Genomic DNA, 23,211 nt, shown 5'->3' on the forward strand with positions numbered 1-23,211 from the left:
TCATGCTTAAGATGTTAGGTTAGATAATAGGTCATGAAGGAGTAATAGGAGCTTCTTAATCCCGTGGAATACGATCCTTGTATTCTTACACGAGGTATTATTTGACGATCACGTACACTGACGGGGAAGCAATCACACACGGATGTAAACAAACAAGTATCAAGCATGAGAAAGGAGTGTTTGGACAAGAAATCCACCTAAGGTTGTCATTAAAGGCCAAACTAGGATGGTTTAAAGATACATTGATGATAGTTTAGACCTAGAGATCTCTTAGATAGGTTAACCTCAATTTCTCGGCGGCTAACCCCTAATCCCATACGAGTGTTAATCGGAATCTTTTCTGGATCAACCCATCTACGATTGCAAAGAGTTCAAGTAAATTTCTAATAGGAGTAAACCTACTATCCTTCGGCTTAAACCTAACATTGGAGGGCTACCAACACCCGATCTCTCGGCGTGTCAACACAAGTATCCCCTTTCAATCTCTCTAAGATTTAGTACGCGTGAGTAGGTCACATCTACGCATACAACTCATAATAGAATTACAGATTTCTTCACAAATGTAATTCTAAGCACCAAAGCACGAAAGATTAAATCTCAAAGAACCATCAAATTAAATGAAGAACATCTCAAGTTCTTACACAAGATGAACCTTAGGATTCATCCAAATCCAAACACAACAATATGTTAATCCTTCATGATAAGAGACACTTATACGATATACAAGGAAGACAAAAACATAAAAGAAGTAATGAAAACCCCCTCCAGGTTGTGGTCCCCTCGAATGGATGAAGCTTCACAAATTTGTCGATAATGGCTTAGATCTTCACTCCAACTCTTTCTCCTTTGCTCCCCTCCCTTTTGGTGATGATGTGTGCTTGTTTTCCCCAAAGATCACCGCGGAAAAGTGGCCAAAAAGCCTCAAGAAGTGTGATGGCGGCAGCCCAAAAGGACAAGGAAAAGTCCCATTGTTTTGCCCTAAAGATATGTTTTTATATCCCCCCCCCACCAGGGGAATACTGGCCGTATGGGGACCGTATAAACCGCAAATTGGGCACAAAACAAGGATAAATTGCAACTTGACAAGGTCCATACGGCCTTCATATGTCCATATGGAGGTCGTATGGACTAGGCCAAACTCTCTGTCTTGGAAAACCTGCATGTGCTACAGTAGATACTATAGTGAAATTGCTACAGTAATCTACTACGGTATTCAACTACAACAATCTGCTACAGTGAATGCTCTACAGTACTACGACCAAGTTTTCTTCTCTTCTTTTCCCTAATCGTATCCTCGTGTTCTCCGTGGCTTCTCTGTGCCCTACAAAACAGATACTACTCGATTAAGCACAAAATGGGCATCAATTCCTATGAAAATACATACTAAATGTATAGAATACATATTAGAAAATACATATATTTAGACACTTATCACACATCTCGGGGCACCGTGGACGATTAGCCCCTTATGGATGGGTACAACAAGAAAAACATAGATGAATAGCAAGAGAAAGAAGACATGACTCCCTTCTACTCAAGATGATCTTCCTTGTCGAGCTCCATATGCTCAACCCCACACTTCTCTTGTGCCTTCGACTCCTCTTTTTATCCCCTTAAAGTGTGTGGTGAAGCCTGATCTTCGCCCTCTTCAAAGTCCACCCAGAAGAAAGTTGAATCCCCGAACAAAGATCATAGCAAAACCATAAAAACTAGAGTTAAAAAGGCTGTCTTCGAGCTCAACACGGTCTAAGCACGATCATGCTAAACCCGTGTTTCCATGGGGTGTGTTCACCTATGATTTTCAGTGGGAGGAAGCGCGGTCGTGCTAGGAGCCCCCAACACGTGCTCCTCCCATTGAGAAGAACAGCAATTCCAACCTGAGATATTCAGGGGAAGTGACACGATTGTGCTTCAACCATGTTCGCCCTAGTGTTACTCCCCTGCAAGCTTCTTCACTTGGTCCGCACCAGACTGGAAGATTCAGGGGGACAAAGCATGACTATGCTTTGCCCGTGTTGAGCTTAAACACTTCGCATTTCTTCCATTTCTCTCATTCGATGACCTAATTCACTCCAAGTTAAATTGAGCTCCTCAAATCCTGCATCATTAACAAACATACCCAGATAGCACCAAATATATACAAAGATGTGCTAAAAGACGAGCAAAAGCATGAATTGAGAGTAAGAAAACATTATATGAATTGCACTCATCAAGCAGCAAGCAATTGAATCACTCACAAGTTATTAACATTTAGTAAAGGTGGGAATCAATAATTTCTAAAGATCTCATCAAGGCAGATCATCTCCACTCAAAAGCAAATGGGTTTGTGGCCCAAGGAATAAACAAGATTCCAACAACTAATTTACTTAGATTGTTGCACTTAGATATTAAATTCAATTTGAGTATTAGTTTATAGTAAATAATACTAAAACAGAAATTGGCAGCAAACTGAAAAACATTATTGCAAGTCCTGAAACTTTGGTAGAAGATTGACTAGAAATGACCAAAACACTTGCAATGACCAGACCACTAAACAAGTTATGGGCCCATTTTCACAATATATATATATATATATATATATATATATATATATAATTAACATCAATTGACAGGATTAACAACAATAAACAAGTTCTGGTCCCTTTCAAATTCATTCACAAACCATTCAAACTTCATTCAAACTGATGAAATCAAGATCTCATCCCAAAAAAAATAAAAACCAAAAGACTCACACCAAAACATGAAGATCAACACCAACTAATGAAAAACAACCATCAACACCTTCTACATCTCAAGAAACCACACATTCGACAATTCATCTCAAAAAAAAAGAATAAAAAAAAAAATCAATGGAGGTGGAAAGGGATCTCACCCAAAGATAAAGGAGAACTGTTGTCTAGGAAAACGTCCAGGCAGAGACACAGTGGTAAAGCTCGCACGTACGGTGAAGCTCTCGGCCAAATTTCCTAATTGTTTGAAAACCTAACAAATGGATGTAAATTGTTGAAAAGGTCAAGGGAATTTTGATCCAAATAAAAAAAACAAAACCTTCTCAACCCCTCAATTTGGAGGATGGAGAAAATGGAGTAAATGGAGGTTTCTCGACCCTCCATTTAACCCCTTAAACCCTACTATTTATATAACCCTGGATCCAAACAAGGATTGGTTGATAACCTTACCTTACAAAACCTCCAATAACCCCCTCCCAAGCAAAGCCTTAGACTGTCAAGCCTGCTAGAGAGTAAAATTTGTATTTGTGATTTTAGTAGGGTTTGAAGGCATTTAGTTGCTTGAATACAGATTGTGTGGTTCAAGATTTTTTTTTTCTTATAAAAATAAGAATTTTTTTCCTTTAAAGATATAAATGTTAATGAAGGCAGCTAGATGTGTGGAACTAGAATCAAAACCTAATCTGCTTGGAACCGAAACAGGAACCGAAAAAGAGGAACCGTTTAATTACAGTTTGGTTTCGGTTCTAAAATTTATAAAACCGGAACCGTTGGTTTGAACTTGAACCGAACCGGAGGTTAAATCTAAGCACATTTGTTTAAAAGGAAATTTTGAGCATTAAAAATCAGGTTAGGCTAAATGGGCCCCCTTGAAGATCAACATATAATGGATTATCTAATTGTTTTGGGCGATTGTTTTCTCACTAATACTTAGCTTTTTCAAGATATTGTATTCAAAATCATATATTTAAATTTGTTTATATTCCAATATTAGGAATTAAATATTAGATATTATAATAATATTTTGATTAAGGGTAAACAAGATATTGTCATCTTACCATTCCCTTTGGGTAAAAATCGCTGAAAGTCCTAAACTTTTTGTTAATGCCAGAACACCCCTTCCTTTTATTTTTATTTATTTATTTATTTATTTGTTTGTTTATCATCCAATACCATTTTGTTGCCAAATTTATGTGTTTTCACGGTGGTGAACAATATTTGAAAATTTATTCAGTGTTCAATTAACTATATTTGAACAAACATCAAAAGCCTGGCACATATCAACACGCAAGAAACCATAGTACCAACATTAAATCAACAGCAAATTATAATAGTCATTAATAACAAATGAAACAGTATTTAATTATTTCGTTTAGCACATCATGCAGCGTTGAAAGAGAAAGAAATGATCCGAGTCTTAAAGATAACTATATAAATGTTAAATGAACATCAAAAATAGTTCCATAATGTCTCTGATAACCATCCAAGCATTCTTGAAATAATTAAATTTAAGGTGATCAGGAGTTTTTTGTTGAATTAAAATGCTATAATGATAAACCAGCAATCAAACTTAGTCATGATACTTCAAGATGGAAACAATATTCTACATTAGTAAAAAAACAAAAGCATCACTGATCATCAATAATTTGTTGATTCTAGAAATAATAAAAACCAAGTAGCTCTATGCCATTTTAGACAACAGATATTTCCAAGAATAACAATTAAAAGAATGAAAATCTTTTTAAAAAAGTATTTGGCAGGAATACCTGAGTGTAGCACTCAATACTAGTGTTAAAATCTTTATGCTGAAAAACTGTATTTTCTTTCTTTGACTCCAACCTCTCTTGCATTTGTATGTTTCAGATTTGAAACGAAAGCTGAAAACATAGACCAAAAATAAGGGCAGCTGGAAAGTTACGATAGAAAAGGAGATAAGTTTAGAAAGAGAAATCTACTTCACTGAGACACATGAAAAAAGATTGACAAATCTTCATGACTTACATAAGAAAAAGGTATATGCTCCTATTTAAAGGTTTGTTGAACAAGGTTGACACTGTGGAAGTTAACTGAACTTCGATAACACTCATTGGAGGACACAAAATTAATAGTTATTTAATGAACCCTCAAGCTAAAACTCTTCTAAATTTGTCTGTAAAACTCAAATAAAAATGAACAATATGTCAATACAAAGTTCAAGTATCCACCGTGAATGAGCAGAAGAAAAGAATAAACAGACCAGAAGAAAAGAATAAACCGACTTCAAATCCTAAATTAATGGAAATTTGTCACTTCTACATCATTGTCTAAAAAAGAAACCATAAGCTTTAGTTAGTTCTCTTCAAAATAACTTCAAGTACTATTTAATTTTGCTCAGAAGGCTAATGTATTACATGAGTCTTCAAAAGTCCAAACATTAGACAATAACTTCAAAAACTTAATAGCTGGCTTCAACACCTTAGCCATCGTGTGAAACATATAAAAAAACTGACCTGCATAAACACTGCCTTAGGCAGGCTTCTTTAATTCCCAATGCTTGATGAACAGCATAGTTATGGCGAGTACTTGAATCAACAAACTTGCATATCATGTAACAGGAAAGTATATGCAGTATGCATCATGAGGAGAAATCAGGAATCAGGAATTGGTTATACTTTTATATACCATTTCTTTCATGATCATCTATTGTACGGCTGTCAGATCCATTCTGAGGCAAGCCAGAATCACAAAGTGAAGAGAAAGAATTTCACACTGTATGGCATGTACATCAAGACATAAGATGGAACGTAGAATTTCACACTGTGTGGCATGTACATCAAGACATAAGATGGAACGTGCGTTTATTTGTTGTAATCACAAATTAGAATTGTTAGAATACAAATTACCAATCGAATATTTCACATGCTATTTCTAAAGAGGTTCTCTGTTCATTAAAGATCTGCGAGAAAGAATTTATATTTCACTAGCTGCCTTTTGCAACTACTCAGAGGAAAATAGTCACATCACGCATATCATGTAGCAAAGGAAACTCAGACCAGCCATTTTTTACAGAGGTGTCAGGGCAGTTAAAAATAATTTCACACAAGGCCATTCACATGGTTCGTAATGCAAACACCTGGAAGCTAAACATACTAATTCAGTATGTTGTCTTCCTCAACGCAAGTATGTGAGCATTTGAAGAATATGGATTCTTATCAAATTCTAACCCCAGAATAATTAAACAAAATTAAAAAAGTAATAGAAATTGGCATAAAATAAAATGCAGGTAAGATTCAAGAAAAAACATAGCCACTAGTAAACTAATAGTAACTGACAATTGGAGAGTAAATCCGAAAAATATTTGCATATTAAACCAGCTAATGTAGCATCAAAACTTCTGTCGGATCATGCCATGTTATTTCTAACAGCTTCTATCATTAATAACAATAATGGGCATGCCCATAAATATTTGGAGAAAACACCAGAATTTAATCACAAACCTTTTGGTTGTAACTTTCATTAAGTTTCTATTTTATCAAGTAAATGATGAGTAGTTTGAAGCAATTATATAGCATAATTACATAGCATGCAGATCGAAATCATATATAAAACCATAACTATTTCAAGAATATTATTTTTATAATGGCACAAATATGTGAGTCTACACAGACAGGAATTATATGCAAAAAAACATAGGGACTAACTCCTGAGTATCGTGCAGCAAAACTGGAGTGAATATTAATGTGTTGTTTGTAACAGCATGCAAGTACTCAGAAGCAAAAACCACATCTGCATTTAAGCATTGCCCTTATCATTCTTCATCAAATCAAAGCATGAAAGTCTAGGGTTATAATCCTGCATGATGTTAAATCATGTTTTACAAAAGACAAATCCCTACGAATAATAAGTGTAAAAATACATATAAGGTGGAAAGTGTAGGCTATAATACTTGCAACATCAAAAAGAACTTAGGCCAGATAGAGTACACCAACCTCAGCTATATTAGCCATTTCATGGACTATATTTCTCCTGTTAAATTTGAAACAGAAATATAAGCAAGTCAGGTAGAAACAAGATAAACAGAGAAAAAGGTTGACGGAAGAAGCAGAATAACTTAGGCAGATCACTAACTTCAGCATCTCATGAACTGATATCAACAAAAACAAAGGTACCAATCTCTCTTTCACTAAACATTGTTATAATATTTTCAATTTTGAAAAACAAAAGAAACTATCAAAGGCTGATGCTTCAGGGATGTTATACAGAACAAAGTCTGGCACAATGTGGGGTAAGCTATAACAACATCTGTTATTTCTGCAGGATAAGACCCCCAAAGAGAGCAAGAACAAAATGCATAAACTGCAACATATTATTATGTCTGTTCTGTGCGGAGTTAAAATTACAATTGAAAATACCTTTGGGACCAGAAATAATACCACTAACAAAGGTAGACCACAGGAAGCTGATACTAGAACAAGCACAGCACATAATAGAACTAGAACAAAAAATCAAGCTCCTTTCAAAAGAAAAAGGAGAAATAGAGGCAACATTAATAGCTACACAACTCTCTGAACTGGGACTAGGAGAAACAAGTGAGACAGTACATATGGCCTCAATAAATGAAGAAATTGATCAGATATCAGCATTAGCAGCTGTCCAAAATAATCTCCTCAACTTCATAGCAATTTTAGAAGTAAAAGGTAAGTCTTATCCACTCAAAGCTATACTAGACACAGGAGCATCTCGTTGTTGTGTTAAGTATTCAGCATTACCATCATATTGCTATGAACAACTGTTACAGCCAGCAAGTCTTCATGGACTTAACAATACAGAAGAAACTAGGCTAAGGGTAATAACAGGAAGTATTATCCTAAACAAAGAAAGATACCCTTTACCTCTCACTTATGTGACTCCAACAATCTCAGGAGAATTGCAACTTGTAGTTGGAATGAATTTTATACATTCCTTTAAAGGAGGAGTCAAGATAGAAGGAGGAGCTGTGACCTTCTATAGAAAGAGTGATATCCTTCAAACTTCACCAATAATTAACAAATCTTTGGTGATGAAGAAGAAGTAACTATCAGCCACGTTACAGAAATACAGGTACAAGATTATTTGTTTTACAATATTGGAAGTCTTACTGATTTTGAGCAACAAATAATACATGTACTCAAAAAATTAGAGGAAAACCTAACCATTGGGAATAATCCTCTACAACATTGGCAGAAAAATAAGATATTATGTAAGTTGGACATCATAAACCCTAATATATCCATACAGGACAAGCCTATTATACCTTCTCCTGCAATGGCAGAAGAATATAATAAGCACATAACTGAACTAATGACCTTAGGAGTCATACGATCGCCTAACAATGAGACATCGAACGACAAAGCATTCATAGTCAACAAACATTCAGAACAGATAAGGGGAAAGAGTAGGATGGTTTACAACTATAAAAGGCTCAATGATAATACCTATAAAGACCAATACACTCTCCTGTATCGACTATTTACTAATGAAAAATTAAAGACAAAAAGTCTCACAGAAATTTGATCTGAAATCAGGATTTCATCAAATAATGATGGATCCTAACAGTATAGAGTGGACTGTCTTCATCTGTCCACAAGGACATTTTGAATGGCTAGTCATGCCCTTTGGATTAAAGAATGCTCCTTCAGTATTCCAACGGAAAATGGATAACATTTTTGAAAAGTATTCTGACTTCATCTGTGTCTACATAGATGATATTCTGATCTTTTCAGAAGAAATAAACCAACATGTCCAACATCTGCTCATATTCTTTGGCTTATGCAAATTTGAAGGGTTAATCCTTTCAAAAACAAAAATGAAGATATGAGTCTCTCGAATTGAATTTCTTGGATTAGAAATAGGAGATGGCCAAATCCAACTTCAACAACATATCATTAAGAGTATAATTGAATATCCATAACACCAATTAGAAGATCTAAAAGGTCCACAGCGGTTTTTAGGGATACTTAATTATGCCAGAAATTATATCCCAAACCTTAGTAGATACACCAGGGTATTCTACAACAAATGTTCTATAAAAGGAGAAAAAAAATTTAATTCTCAATACTGGAAAATGGTCGAAAAAATTAAAGGGGTAATATCCAATTTACCTCCTTTTGTTTTACCAAAACCTAACAGTTACATAATCATTGAAACAGACAGATGTTTAGAAGGATGGGGAGGAATCTTAAAATGGAAACCCTCAAAAACTGAGTCTCCTTCAACAGAGAAAATTGCTCGCTATTGTAATGGGACCTATAAAACTACAATCACGAAAATAGACGCAGAAATAATGGCCTGCATATATTCTCTAGAAAATTTTAAGATCTTCCTCTATGATAAAAAAGAATTTACTCTTAAAACTGATTGTATAGCAATAGTTAATTTCTATAATAAACTAAATAATAAAAAACTTTCAATTAACAGATGGGTAAATTTCTGTGATCAGCTTACAAGAACAGGACTTCAAGTGGAGATCGAACATATAAAAGGAAAAGATAATCTAGGAGCTGATAGGTTATCAAGGATAATAACCACAAGCCCTTATCGGTAGAATGGAAACCAAAGGCATTAAAGGTAAAGAATTACCACAGTTTAAGGAAGAAGCCAAAGGAAATTTCAGAATTCCTTAAGGGTTAGAACTAGACACCCAACAAAAAATACTTGTTAATGCATTATGGAGATCTTCAACTTCAACATAAAAAATCAGTGCACTAAATGCATTATGTTATTATTTTGTTAAAGAAACAAAACAAGACTTCAAATATTTTGTCCTCTTTGAAGGAACTAAGAACGGAGTTTATCATACATGGGGAAATCTACAAAAGGCAGTAGGAAAAAGGAATTTTCCACAAGGATGGCGAGGCTTCTATACTAAAACAGCTGCTGATAATGCCTTGAAGAACTACCATTCCAAAGAAAAAGGAGAGACCTCTTATAAAAACCTTCCTGAAGAAACGATAGCCAAGAAAGAAGACGAAAATGGCATGGAGAAATCTTTCATCCAACAGATTAGAGCACAAATTAATAAAAAAGAAAGATTTTAATACTTTCGCAACATTGATGAATCTTAAATCTTCTTTCAGACAAGAATGGTTAGGAAAACTACCAACAGAAGTACAAATGCTCATTAACACAAAAGTAAAAGATGAGTTCTATTCAACAATGGTCGAACTTCAAGAAATCATTATTGATCTTAATGAAGACCAAGCTGCAGGAATAGAGATAGTACAATATCAAGGGCTTCCCTTACAAAACCAATATGCTCCTTTAATAATAATACTCGCAAAAATAGACTGGGAACAATTTGCGGTAAAAGAAATAGTTGGGGAACTCTATGCAAATGGAATGTTACTCCTGCTCTACATTCCTACTGGAGAAGAAGTTCCAACATTTTTTGGGCCAAAGCTTCAGGAAATAATAAGGAGCTATGCACGGGGACATGGTTTTGAAGCTCATATTGTCTCAGAATTACCAAGGTATTGTGGGAAAACTTTTATACCAACTTCTCACCATATTTTCCTCAGCAGGCACAACCCACATTGGCATAACTTCACAACTGGTCCTTTCAACTTAAAATTCATAAATCAAACTGTTACCTATACAGAATATTTCATAAATTTTAAAGGACCAACAGATGACTGGGAACTATTAGGAGAAACTCTGACCAGCAAAGTTTGGGTCCTCAATGGAGCCGCCATAAGGGCCAGAGGGTCATCCCAAATTCCGGGAAGACAGCCTGAAGGATTTGGGCGAACCGTTTGCCCCACCGATATAATACATGAGATGGAGGAAGAAGATGCTTCAGTCACCAATGCTATGGATACCTACTAGATAACAGGAAGAAGCACAGAAAATCCTAATCTACCCTTTACTGTGTCAATAATGAAAGGGTATTTATGTAATTTAAGTTTTTTTTACTTCATGACTAAGGTTATCCTTTTGTTGTTGAGCTGTCAGGGGTAGCCATTGTAATTATACAATGAAGCTCCACTCTATATAAGGAGCTTATACTTATGTAAGAGGGATATAGTTCAGACACCTCTGAACCTTCTGATTGAGCAATAGAAAAATTCCCAAGTTTGATTCTCGGCCTTTTTACTCTGGGTACTAAAGTTTAGCTGAAGAACTTGGAAGAACGTTTGTTGAGGTACTCATTCTCTTTACTCTTTTTTCCAGCTTCCAGCTATCTCTTATCTCTGCTTTGCGTGTTCGTTTCACGTCGGCTTCCAGCTATCTCTTATCTCTTATCTCTTTACTCATTCACGTCGGGTTCAACAAACGTTCTTCCAAGTTCTTCAACAAACGTTCTTCCAAACGTTCTTTACTCATAAGAGATAATTGCATAGGTACTATGTGGTTTAAGTTGGATTTGGCCATCTCCTATTTCTAATCCAAGAAATTCAATTCGAGAGACTCATATCTTTATTTTTGTTTTTGAAAGGATTAACCCTTCAGATTTGCATAAGCCAAAGAATATGAGCAGATGTTGGACATGTTGGTTTATTTCTTCTGAAAAGATCAGAATATCATCTATGTAGACACAGATGAAGTCAGAATACTTTCCAAAAATGTTATTCATTTTCCTTTGGAATACTGAAGGAGCATTCTTTAATCCAAAGGGCATGACTAGCCATTCAAAATGTCCTTGTGGACAGATGAAGACAGTCCCCTCTATACTGTTAGGATCCATCATTATTTGATGAAATCCTGATTTCAGATCAAATTTGCTGTAGACTTTTTTGTCTTTAATTTTCATTAGTAAATAGTCAATACCTGGGAGAGTGTATTAGTCTTTCTAGGTATTATCATTGAGCCTTTTATAGTTGTAAATCATCCTACTCTTTCCCCTTATCTGTTCTGAATGTTTGTTGACTATGAATGCTGCTGTTCGATGTCTACTGTTAGACGATCGTATGACTCCTAAGGTCATTAGTTCAGTTATGTGCTTATTATATTCTTCTGCCATTGCAGGAGAAGGTATAATAGGCTTGTCCTGTATGGATATATCAGGGTTTATGATGTCCAACTTACATAATATCTTATTTTTCTGCCAATGTTGTAGAGGATTATTCCCAATGGTTAGGTTTTCATCTAATTTTTTGAGTACATGTATTATTTGTTGCTCAAAATCAGTAAGACTTCCAATATTGTAAAACAAATAATCTTGTACCTGTATTTCTGTAACGTGGCTGATAGTTACTTCTTCTTCATCACCAAAGATTTGTTAATTATTGGTGAAGTTTGAAGGATATCACTCTTTCTATAGAAGGTCACAGCTCCTCCTTCTATCTTGACTCCTCCTTTAAAAGAATGTATAAAATTCATTCCAACTACAAGTTGCAATTCTCCTGAGATTGTTGGAGTCACATAAGTGAGAGGTAAAGGATATCTTTCTTTGTTTAGGATAATACTTCCTGTTGTTACCCTTAGCCTAGTTTCTTCTGTATTGTTAAGTCCATGAAGACTTCGTCGGGTAATGGGCTTGTTCATAGCAATATAATGGTAATGTCAATACTTAACACAACAACGAGATGCTCCTGTGTCTAGTATAGCTTTGAGGGGATAAGACTTACCTTTTACTTCTAAAATTGCTATGAAGTTGAGGAAATTATTTTTGGACACCGCTAATGCCGGTATCCCGATCAATTTCTTCATTTATTGAGGCCATATGTACTGTCTCACTTGTTTCTCCCAGTCCCAGCTCAGAGAGTTGTGTAGCTATTAATGTTGCCTCTATTTCTCCTTTTTCTTTTGAAAGGAACTTGATTTTTTGTTCTAGTTCTATTATGTGCTGTGCTTGTTCTAGTATCAGCTTCCTGTGGTCTACCTTTGTTAGTGGTATTATTTCTGGTCCCAAAGGTATTTCCAATTGTAATTTTAACTCTGCACAGAACAGACATAGTAATATGTTGCAGTTTATGCATTTTGTTCTTGCTCTCTTTGGGGGTCTTATCCTGCAGAAATAACAGATGTTGTTATAGCTTACCTCTGGGTAATGACTCCAATTATGTATACATTGTTGTATTTCTGTGAGCTTTTTATTGGCTCTTTCTAAATTCCAATCAATAAACTTTGTTTGGATCATTAGAATTGGTTCTGTAAGAAATGAGAGTCTTTCTTTTTGTTCTTCTTCATTATCTGAGAAGGAACATATATCTGAATCATTTGGATCTTCTCCATCATTGAGACTTACAATATCCCATTGTGGATCTAGGTCTAGTTCTTCATATATCATCATTCTTTGCCTATCAACATTTTTGTTTCGGCATTCCTTTGCAAAGTGGCCTACTTCTCCACAAACATAACATCTACATTTATTAGGTTTTCCAGTTTTCTTATCTGTTCTGAATTTCCTGACTTGGTTAGCCCTAGCATTTTGTCCTTTATATCTGGAGGATCTTCTTAATGACTTCTTTGGCTGGTATCCTTTTGAATATTGGCCTGGGATAACTATGTTTTTTACAAAAGGAAAAGTCTTTTGCCTGACGATGTAATTCATTAGTTTTACATAGATCATGTAAAACTTTATATGTGAAATCAATTCTTGGAGCTACTCCTACTGCCATGTTGGGAAATTTTTTATCCCATAATTCTTGTAATTTTATGTTGAAAGGAGGTGGTAGTTTTCTAAAGTATTTAGCACTTATTTCAGGGCTTAAAAATGCTGAACCAATTTTGGATGCAAGTGCCAAAAATGTAGTAGAACACACCTTTATGTCTTTCATGTTATTGATCTGTAATTGTTCTAAGTCTAGAAGGGCTTGGTTTTGCATTTCAGTTTGTCCTCTGTATTCATCATATCCTAGAATAATTTGGCGAATCTGGGAAGTGATATTAGAGGTATCCTCAGCTCCTTCTATTAATGCTTGGAATTCATTGGGAAATGTTATTCTCCAGTTTTGAAAATATAACTTTATTGTTTTTCCTAGGAGATTTTCTATATATAATACTTTATCCGTATTATCTGCAAATTGTTTGGTGGCTACATGAGTAATGGTATTACTTTCCCACCTTCTAATTGTTTCTTCCCATTTTGCAATTTCATGTAATAGTAGCATTGAACCAGTATGAACATTTGCAGAAGGGAGGGCAGGTATTAAGTCATACCTGTATGGTCTAGTTGTGGTCCTGGTATTGTTCATTCCCATGGGTATTTGGGCAATTGGATGAGGCATCAAGACTGCAGGTCCAAAAGAAGGAACTCCTGATACTCTTGTTGGCGGTACAGCTGTTGATGCTTGACGATTTGAAGATTCTGCTTCCATCATCACATGTTCTTGTATTTGTGACGGATATTCTGTTTCTGGTTCTTGATTATTGAATTCTTGTAGACATTCTAATAATCTTTTTCCTTGTATGATTTCTTCCTCAATTAAGGGTATCATTTGTTCAGAGGATGTATGCCTTTCACAAGTTCTCATGTTATGTCCTTCTTGTTGCCATTTACTACAGTGTATGATTCTTTTCCCAGTTTTGGGTTTTGTTTCTTTTGAAGAAAAATCCTCATCTTCACTAGAAATTATTTCTTCCTTTATGAACGAGTATTCTGAGAATTGTTCTGAACATAAGAATGATGGTGAAATAGGCATGCTATTTTCTGAGGTATTAGCTTTGCCCAACAGATCTAATAGATCAATTGTTTCATTTTCATCTTCTAAATAATGATCATAAATAGGTTGACCTATTTCTTCTCCTTTTGGTTCCTGCTCTATATTTAAGGGTTCCCACAGACAGAAACCAAATTCTTATTGTAAATCAAATATTTCTTCAGCAGTCCATTCCTCATAGTCACTTGTAATGACTAGTATTGTTTCATTATCACTTAATTCTTCTGTTTCTACTGTCCTCCCTGGTTTGTAAGAAGAAAACCTGAAAGTTGCTGTTGACGGATTACTGGATGTCGAGGCCCAATAATCTAATCTAGTGGGTATCTTTTGTGTTTGGCCTAAAGAGATTTGCCATTCTTCATTATCATATTCTGTTGAGGAGAATTTCTTTCCTTCAATGGCTTTGATTCCTTGAGTTTCCAAATGTACTAATACATTTTCTATTTTTAATTTGTAAACTGTGGAGGAATTGAATCCTAACCTTCCTACCAGTGCCTTGGTTATTAGCAAATTATTTCTCTGGCTCATTGATTCATATCCCTTTGTTTTGATTATGAGAGTAAAATACTTGCAAAAATCAGAAACAGTCATTGCCACATCTGGGGCTAAATAACAGATTTTATGATTACTGCTCATATCTATCTCCATAGAGCCAATAGTTGCTTTCTGTGATATGTTATCTGAGGAATCTACCAAAGTAATTAAAACCTTGGAGCCGTAATTTTTTCTGTGATGGCCATGTATGCCTATAAGGACTAATCCAATATGAATTATCGGATATTTCCTTTTTAATAATTCATGTTTTGAATCATTTGAGAGGAAACTCAAATTTATCTGTTGTTTATTATCACAACAGGATATTATTTCTTCACTATAATGTTGGTAAACTTTGGGAGAATTTTCCCAAAAACCATGCTGGTATAGTGTTTCCGCTGGGATTAGTTGTTCCTGTTTAGCTCTGCTTAGATCAAGTTGTTGTTCTGGATTGATCAATGTTTCTATAACCACTTTTTTGTCCTTCGCATTTGAATTTTTATACCATTGTCTCTTGTAAGGCCTTATGATATCCTTAGTTGGCAAGAGTACTAGGTCTTTATCTCCCATGTTTTAGTCTGTATTCTTCAACTTGTTTCTTTGGATCTTCCCAAACGAAAAGTTTTCTTGGTGGTGCTTTTATGACGGGTTTTTCCTCTGTACTGGTTCCTAAATTTAGATTCTGCACTTTAGCAGTGAGGTTTACTATTGCTTCTTCTACCGTCGGCTGTTTAACACTCTGTGTTAATAAATCAAGCTTTCTATGTAATGATAATAAAAGCTCAATTATTGTATTATTTTGTTTGGATCCTAATATTTGAGAATCCAATGAAAGGTCCAAAAGCTGATTGTTCAATAGATTATTGAGCTTTTAACAGTTCCAAATCGTCTTTGCTCATTAAATTAATTTATTAACTAATTCAAATAATTTGGAAACAATAATTTCCAAATTATTAACTTTGTCTTCCACCTTCTGTAGAGCTTGAAAAATATCTCTTTCAGCTTTCTTTGATAGGTGTTCTGTTGTTAATTGTTGTCTTTGCAATGGAACCTTTTGTTGCTTGAGATATTGAAGCTTTTCATCTATTTTTTTTAGTTTTTTAAACTTTTTATTATTTATTTCAAGGAAACGTTCACTGGTTTGATAGCAATAATTTCTACAAACATGCAAATTATATAAGATATTTAAAGAAGTATCACACAGCAAGTTTAATTGATGATCTTCAGAGTGGAACCTGTGTTTATGACTATTTCCTTCTGCAAAGCAATAATATTTAAAATTATCAAGAGAAACTTTATTCTTGATATGCTTTAGTTCTAGATCTAAGTATTCAAGTTGTTTAGACATATTTTATTAGCAAAATCTTATAACACAAATATATGAGCACACTATGTTGGATGCTTCTTGGTTTACCGTCTTACGCCCTTACTAGCTCTATTTCCCCCTTTTTTCCGCTCCGCGTACTTAGGCAGGTTCTAGGGATGCTTATCGAGTCTCCACCTTCCACATCCTTAGTGTCTCATTAAAAGATTGTATAAAAAATAGTCTCTGTTATAATAGATTTTGCAAAAACTTCTAGGGAAAGATTACTGCTAGCATGCAGGCCTCCTCTAATTACACGAGTTTATCAGGTGTGCTCTTGCCGTAGCGCAGCCCACTTCTGATCAACTGACTAAATAAAATATATCCCTTGTATACTTTAGAAAGTTCGAAAGCATATGCAAAATAAAATTACTAGAGATAACTTTCATATTAAGGTTGCAGAAGTAAAGTCACAGGTTCGTCTCTGAAGATCGTAAGTTTTTTTAGAACATAATTAGAAAAAGCTCTGATACCAGAGATAAGAGATAGCTGGAAGCTGGAAAAAAGAGTAAAGAGAACGAGTACCTCAACAAACATTCTTCCAAGTTCTTCAGCTAAATCTTAGTACTCAGCGTAAAAAGGCCGAGAATCAAACTTGGGAATTCATCTAAAAATAAGAGAAAGTGTATGTGTATATAAAACTTCTATTTCAAGCAATGGCTTCACTCAATATTTCAATATTCAAGAATCAAGAGAGAAAAAACACACAACCTCACATATAAGGAGATTGGCAGAAGCATCAAAGAGAAATATGGCATGAGCTATGCCCTTTAGCAAGCCAAAGAATGCTTCACCAAAATACTAGTACAACTGAAACAAAATCAAATTGAGAGGAAAGTTATCTTAACCAGTGAGAAAAAATAATCTATGCAACCAGAAATTATGCATTGCATTCCATATTTCAAACTGAAATTACTACATTAGTGTAATAGCTGAATGAATGGTCAAACATAATTACAAGTAAATTTGGCCGCTTAGTGAATAGATGATACGCCATCTCTAGTTTAAATCAAGATATGCATCACAGAATCCAAGAGGAGAGACAAATTTAATAGATTAGATCAAAGCAATTTACGGCCATACAGGCATAATAGATTTCAACAAGTTATAGCTACCCTATAGAAGTGAGTAGGTGGTAAATTTTTTTAAAATAGTGCATGAACATGAAAATTTAAGATTAAAATTAATCATAATCCTTCAAATTTTCCAACTTATACCTTTACAATAAAAATAGGTCAAATTGAAATTTTTGACTACCTAATCTAGTTAAGCTTGGCATCTACCCAAGCTGATTTGGTCAAGGAGTGACCATTCAAATGCTCTTGACCAAGAGAATTCACATTAAATCATTCAATAAGCTATGCATATGCAAGTATATCAGAAAGTTAAGGTAAAAATATGTACCGGAGGATGCAGAGTGTAATTACTTGTCAACTTGACTGAAAGTAGAATGCAAGTTCAGATATCTTGCATAAGACAATATGTGAGGATTTCAAATTTTGAACATCTACATTGGTTGGAATCCCATAACAAAGGCACTACAAGCAGCTTTAGCATTCTCTCCAAGCTCCAATTCCTTGTTGTGCATCAATCCGCATACTATGAAAATTTATGAATTATATTTGAGCAGATTCCGCTGGGTGCCTTTAAACGTAAACCTAACAGAGCAACATAAAATGGTCAAAGAAATCAAGATAACACTCTCAGCAGAAACACAAAATTCTTCCATTTCAACTCACTTTATATGCAAGGCATACTGGTCTTTCACATTCATGAGAGACGAGCACAAGCAATATGATATCTTGCTGAAACCCCACAAAGTAGATCCCAACTATCATTGTCAGCAAATGCACTGTCCACTCGTATATTACTTAGCTTCCACTGTAAATCAGTTCCTTTTAGCCATCTTTTACATTATACATCTTACTAAGTAACTTCTGAGCTTGCTTCTTTTTTCCAGGTCTTGCAAAAAAACGGGCAATAGATCGATTTGTACTAGCAGCTGGGACAAATCCCTTTTCACCCATCTCTTTCAGCAATCTTTTCACCTCAGTTTCGTTTGATAGCCTTGACCATCCACTAATGAGTATGTCATAGGTTGAAGAATTGGGTGAGAGACCTCTCTTTTGCAATTCATTTAACAATTCTTTAGCCGGAGTCATCATTCCCACATTGGCAAAATTACTAATAAGCACATTGTATGTGCCAATTGTAGGAACAAAGCCATTTCTTACCATTTCACAGTAAAACAACACAGATTTCTTTTTGTCACTTATCTTCGCATGACCTGAAACTAGAATATTATAAGTAATACCATCAGGGGCTAATCCCTTATTTTGCATCTCATGCAGCAATCTATCCACTTCCTCCATCCTTCCAGCAGCTGAAAGCCCACCTAGAAGAGAATTGTATGTTGCAATATTAGGGGTCACCCCTACAAGTAGCATTTGTGAGTATGTATCAAAGGCTTTATCTAAATGACCACTCCTGCAATGTCCAAGTATTAAGGCATTGAAGGTCATAGTATCTCCTGCAATCCCCTTTCCCAGCATTTCTTTAAAGACAACTGTAGCTTTTTGTGTCATTCCAAGGGTGCATAATACATGGATGAGTGCATTGTAAACAGCTCTATCAGGACGCAGACCCATCTGAACCATTTGTTCATGCAGCTGGAGAATTGAATCTGCTCTTTTCAAATTGGAACATGCTAGAAGTACTTTTCTATGAGTTGACGGGCTTGGGCAAAACCCAGCAACAGCCATTTCATTCAATAAATCCACAGCCTTAGTCAAATTCCCGTGCTGACTGAGACCCCCAACCAAAGTATTGTAATTGATGGCATTAGGCATCAGCCCAGTACTATTCATTTCATGAAAGAGTTCAAGGGCCTCATCTAACTTTTTTTCTTTGCAATGTGCGCTAATCAAAATGTTATAAGTAGCATTATCAGGACTTAAGCCCATATTTTTCATTTCATAAAAGATCGATTTAGCTTGGCCAGATTCACCAAGCAAGCAATGGCAGTTAATAAAGACATTATAGAAAATAACATCTGGAACAAGATTTTTCATCAGTAATTCAAGTTTGAAAGCATCTTCGATCTTGCCCTGTTTAAAAAGTCCATCCATTAGAGATGTATAGTTAACACAATCCAATGGCAAACCCTTCTCTAGCATATATCTGAGTATGGTCTCTGCTTTCTTCATACTTCCATTTTTCCTCAAACCATTATATAGCACATCAACTATAAATTTATTAGCATCAATACCTTCCTTCAACATTTCCTCATACAAGTCAAGAGCTTCTTCTAACTTTCCCATCTTAAAAAACCCATCCATTAGTGTACAATAAGTAACAATATTTGGAAAAACATGTTCATCCTTCATCTTATTCATGATGTCGACCGCCATATCAAGCATTCCATTTCTAACATAGCCACAAATAATAGAGGAATAGGTGACAACCGTCCTGCAGATTGACCTGTTTTGCATTTCTGATAGTGCTAATTCAGCACCCTTCAAATCTTCAGCCTTGCAACGTCCATCAATCAAGGCAGTATAAGTGAAATGATTGGGTTTGAACTGTAGAGACGAGATATGCTTAAACACCTTTTCTGCCTCATCAACCATTCCTGTTTTAAAAAGGCCATCCAAAAGAATTGTATGTGAAACCAAATCAAGAATGATACCCCGAACAACCATTTCCCCTTGAATAATAGATAATTCCCTGGGTTTCCCTGATTTAAAGAGTGTATCAATGATAGTCGAGTATGAAACATGGTTAGCAGTAATGCCCATCTTCTCCATCCGCCTAAAAAGTGAATACCCCTTAAGCAACTGACCACTCTTGCAAAGGCCATTTATAAGAGCACTGTATGTAACTACATCAGGCAAAATGCCGCTCGTAACCATCTCCTTATAGAACAAGCAAGCTTTATCCAACTGTTTCCTTTTACAATACCCTCCAATGAACGTTGTATATGTTATTGCATTTGGTCCAAAACCATCTTTCTCCACGTCCATCAAACCCTCTGCCTTATCTAACTCTCCAACTCTACAAAACCCATGAAACAAAGTGTTATAAGTAACAACATCAGGAGAGATGCCCTCTCCTTTCATACTCTCAACCAATCCCATGGCTTCATCCATCGCCTTTAGCTTACAATGCCCACTAAGTAGCGTGTTAAAACCTACAATATCCCTACCAATTCCCCAACAAACAAACATATTCATCAAAGATTCAGACTCATCTAACATTCCCTCATCACAAAGCCCTTTCAACAAAGTGTTGCAACTAATCGTATTCATTCCAACACCTCGCTTAAACATCTCAGACAAAAACCCCACTGCTGATGTAACCATTCCATTATCACAGAACCCCCAAATGACAGTATTGTAGCTAACCACATCAGCTTCTCCATCTCTAGCCACTTCCAAAGCCATATCAAGCATTCTCATTTTGCAAAATGCATGAATAAGCACATTGCGAGCAAAAAGATTCGAACTTTGATGGCATTTTATGAGTTCTGAGTAAACATTTGGTACCTGAGATACACACAAACTAATTCAAGGATAGCCATATAACCAAAGTCAAGGACAATAACAACAATTCAATAAAAAAAGATTCAAATTTGAATAATAATTAAGGACTTTGGGAGGTGAAGAAGAAATACCTCGGAGACCAATCCTGATGCATTAAAACGGAACAAGAGATGGTTCCATTGATGAACGGTGGGGTTGAGGCCGAGGGATCGCATGAAGAGGAAGGAATTAAGTGCTTGGGTGAAACGATAGCATGAGAGGAAGGTTTGAATGAGAGTACAGAAGAAGGAGGAATAAAGGTGCGATTTTGATGGCGAGCTTGGGTTCTGGAAGTGATGTGATGAAGATGAGGAGGAATATAACAAGGATTTGCAGTTGGATATGGCTAGGGTTTTGATTCTCTTCAAGGGATTCATGGCGCAAAGAGAGACACAGCAGGGCAGAGAAAGAAGTAAAACACAGGATTTTTGTTTCAATCAAGCAACAACAAAAATTTTAGAAATATACCTGAATTTGGATTTTTGCAGGACATCTTTTCCATTTGATTATTTTTATTTCAGAATACCCAAACAATAGCATTTTTTAAAAATATTTTTGTTAATATAAATTATTATTAATTAGGAAGTTAAAATTTTAATTTTAAAATATTTAATTTTGAGAAATAAAAAAATTTTCCATGTTGTAGTTTTTAAAAAGATTCAAGATGTTTTTTGGTAATTTTTTATTTGAGAAGATTTGTTTGTATATTCCAAATCTAATAAAAGTTGTTTATATCATCATGTGCTATAAAAATGATATTCATTTAAGTAGTGTTTGGTGCCCTGGATATCTTAGGATAGGGATGGGATATGAGTGACGTCTCTCTAAATCTAATTAACTTTAACTCAAAAATTAAGTTAAATAGTAGATATGTTATTCATTTATATGCACTTATAATATATTTTATTTACTTGTTCATTTCTATTGCCAAAAAAAATTAATTTAAGGATTTTGAATTTATCTTTAAATTTTTTTTATATTTTTCTCTTTTAAATGAGGAGAAAATAATGCCGGTGGTTTGAACCTTATATAAAGGGTTCACTTGACTTATTGCAAGGAAAAAATGATTTGGAAAAGTATATGAAGCTTTTTGTCAAATATATATATATATATATATATATTGAGAATGGAAAATAAACTATACTCCCTCCATTCCTTTTTATCTGATTGACCCAATCTCACATACCAAATATTTTACAAAAATTATAAAAAAGTAGTTAATTTTTCAAAACTACCCCTAATTTATATCTTCATATTTCTCTCATATTTAATTTCAAGAAGAAAAATTGAATAGAGTGTTAAGGGTAATTTTAAAAAAAATAATAAATAATTTTTGAAGTTAGAAAATGACAGATAAAAAGAAACATGGTCTTGCAGATAACTTTCCAAAACTACCCCTAATTTAAATTTTTTTTTTATGATTCTGACTCAGGGTTGTTTAAGATAACTAGATGTCTATAACATAAGTTTATAATAAACTCTCTAATTTAATAAATAAAAATTAAATTAGATTAGATTTTATTTTAATAAATACTTATTTGAGATGTTTGGAGAAACAAACGAATAAAAAAGCTATTATAGAGGACTATAATAGAATTTTGATACGTTAGAGAAGATAGGGCTGCTAAGTTTTAAAATAAAATATTTAATATTTTACTGTATTATTTTAAAATTTAAAATTTTGATTAAATATTAAATTAAAATATTTTTTTATTGTGATAATTATTGGTAGTCTTTCAAATTTTGAGTTTTAAAATAATTATTAAAAAAATCTAATGATGAGGATTTAAAAAAAAAAGCCTAAAGTAATTACTTAATTGTTTTACCCTTTTTGATATATAATTGTAAAAATATAGATAATATTTTAAACTAAAAAAATTCTCATTTGCAAGACATATATAATCTAATAATTTATCCGAATTCATTTAATTAAATTTTTATAAATTAATTTTTATAAATTATTTACATTTAAGATCTTATTAATTATAAAATAAACTGATATTAAATATTTTTGAAAAATAATAAATTTCCTTTAAACTTATATTTAAACTAATCATAATTTTAAAAAAATTATTTATCACTAAATTAAAGCTTTGATATTTATGAAATCCCTAAATCAATCATACATATTTTTACAAATTTTTTCAAAATTTTTACAAATACCAAACTCAACAAAAACATCTAATAAACGAGAAATAAAAAAATTAATTAATTAAATCATTCATCTGCAAAAGTAAGATAAAAAAATAAAAATAATAAGAATAAGAATATAAAAATATAAAAATATATAAAGATAAAAAATAAAAAATAAAAAAATATATATATTAAAAAAAATAATGAAAGTGCAGGGCGGAAGGGGGAGGATCGGAGGGGGAGGGGTTAGGTGG

The 23,211-nt window shown here is 34.1% G+C and overlaps 1 protein-coding gene across 6 annotated transcripts; it reads right to left on the minus strand.

The window, feature by feature from the left end:
- Nucleotides 1-681: 681 nt before the first annotated feature.
- LOC120277750 (pentatricopeptide repeat-containing protein At5g14770, mitochondrial) lies at nt 682-21,237 on the minus strand. Of its 6 annotated transcripts, XM_039284735.1 has the most exons (10): nt 20,917-21,237; nt 17,984-20,788; nt 17,649-17,902; nt 16,956-17,054; nt 16,770-16,851; nt 6,410-6,734; nt 5,391-5,433; nt 5,219-5,304; nt 4,496-4,606; nt 3,114-3,231 (listed from the first exon to the last, which is right to left on the minus strand). In XM_039284735.1, exons 1-2 carry the CDS (start codon nt 21,199-21,201, stop codon nt 18,143-18,145), a joined length of 2,931 nt encoding a protein of 976 aa, XP_039140669.1. In that variant the 5' UTR covers nt 21,202-21,237; the 3' UTR covers nt 3,114-3,231; nt 4,496-4,606; nt 5,219-5,304; nt 5,391-5,433; nt 6,410-6,734; nt 16,770-16,851; nt 16,956-17,054; nt 17,649-17,902; nt 17,984-18,142. The 6 variants fall into 6 exon arrangements, with proteins under 6 accessions (XP_039140598.1, XP_039140669.1, XP_039140813.1 ...); XM_039284664.1 differs by lacking the exon at nt 3,114-3,231 and adding an exon at nt 682-2,098 and having other exon boundaries at nt 5,219-5,433; XM_039284879.1 differs by lacking the exon at nt 6,410-6,734.
- Nucleotides 21,238-23,211: the final 1,974 nt, after the last annotated feature.

This window comes from Dioscorea cayenensis, chromosome 1, assembly GCF_009730915.1.
Source record: "Dioscorea cayenensis subsp. rotundata cultivar TDr96_F1 chromosome 1, TDr96_F1_v2_PseudoChromosome.rev07_lg8_w22 25.fasta, whole genome shotgun sequence".
Classification (NCBI taxonomy): domain Eukaryota; kingdom Viridiplantae; phylum Streptophyta; class Magnoliopsida; order Dioscoreales; family Dioscoreaceae; genus Dioscorea; species Dioscorea cayenensis.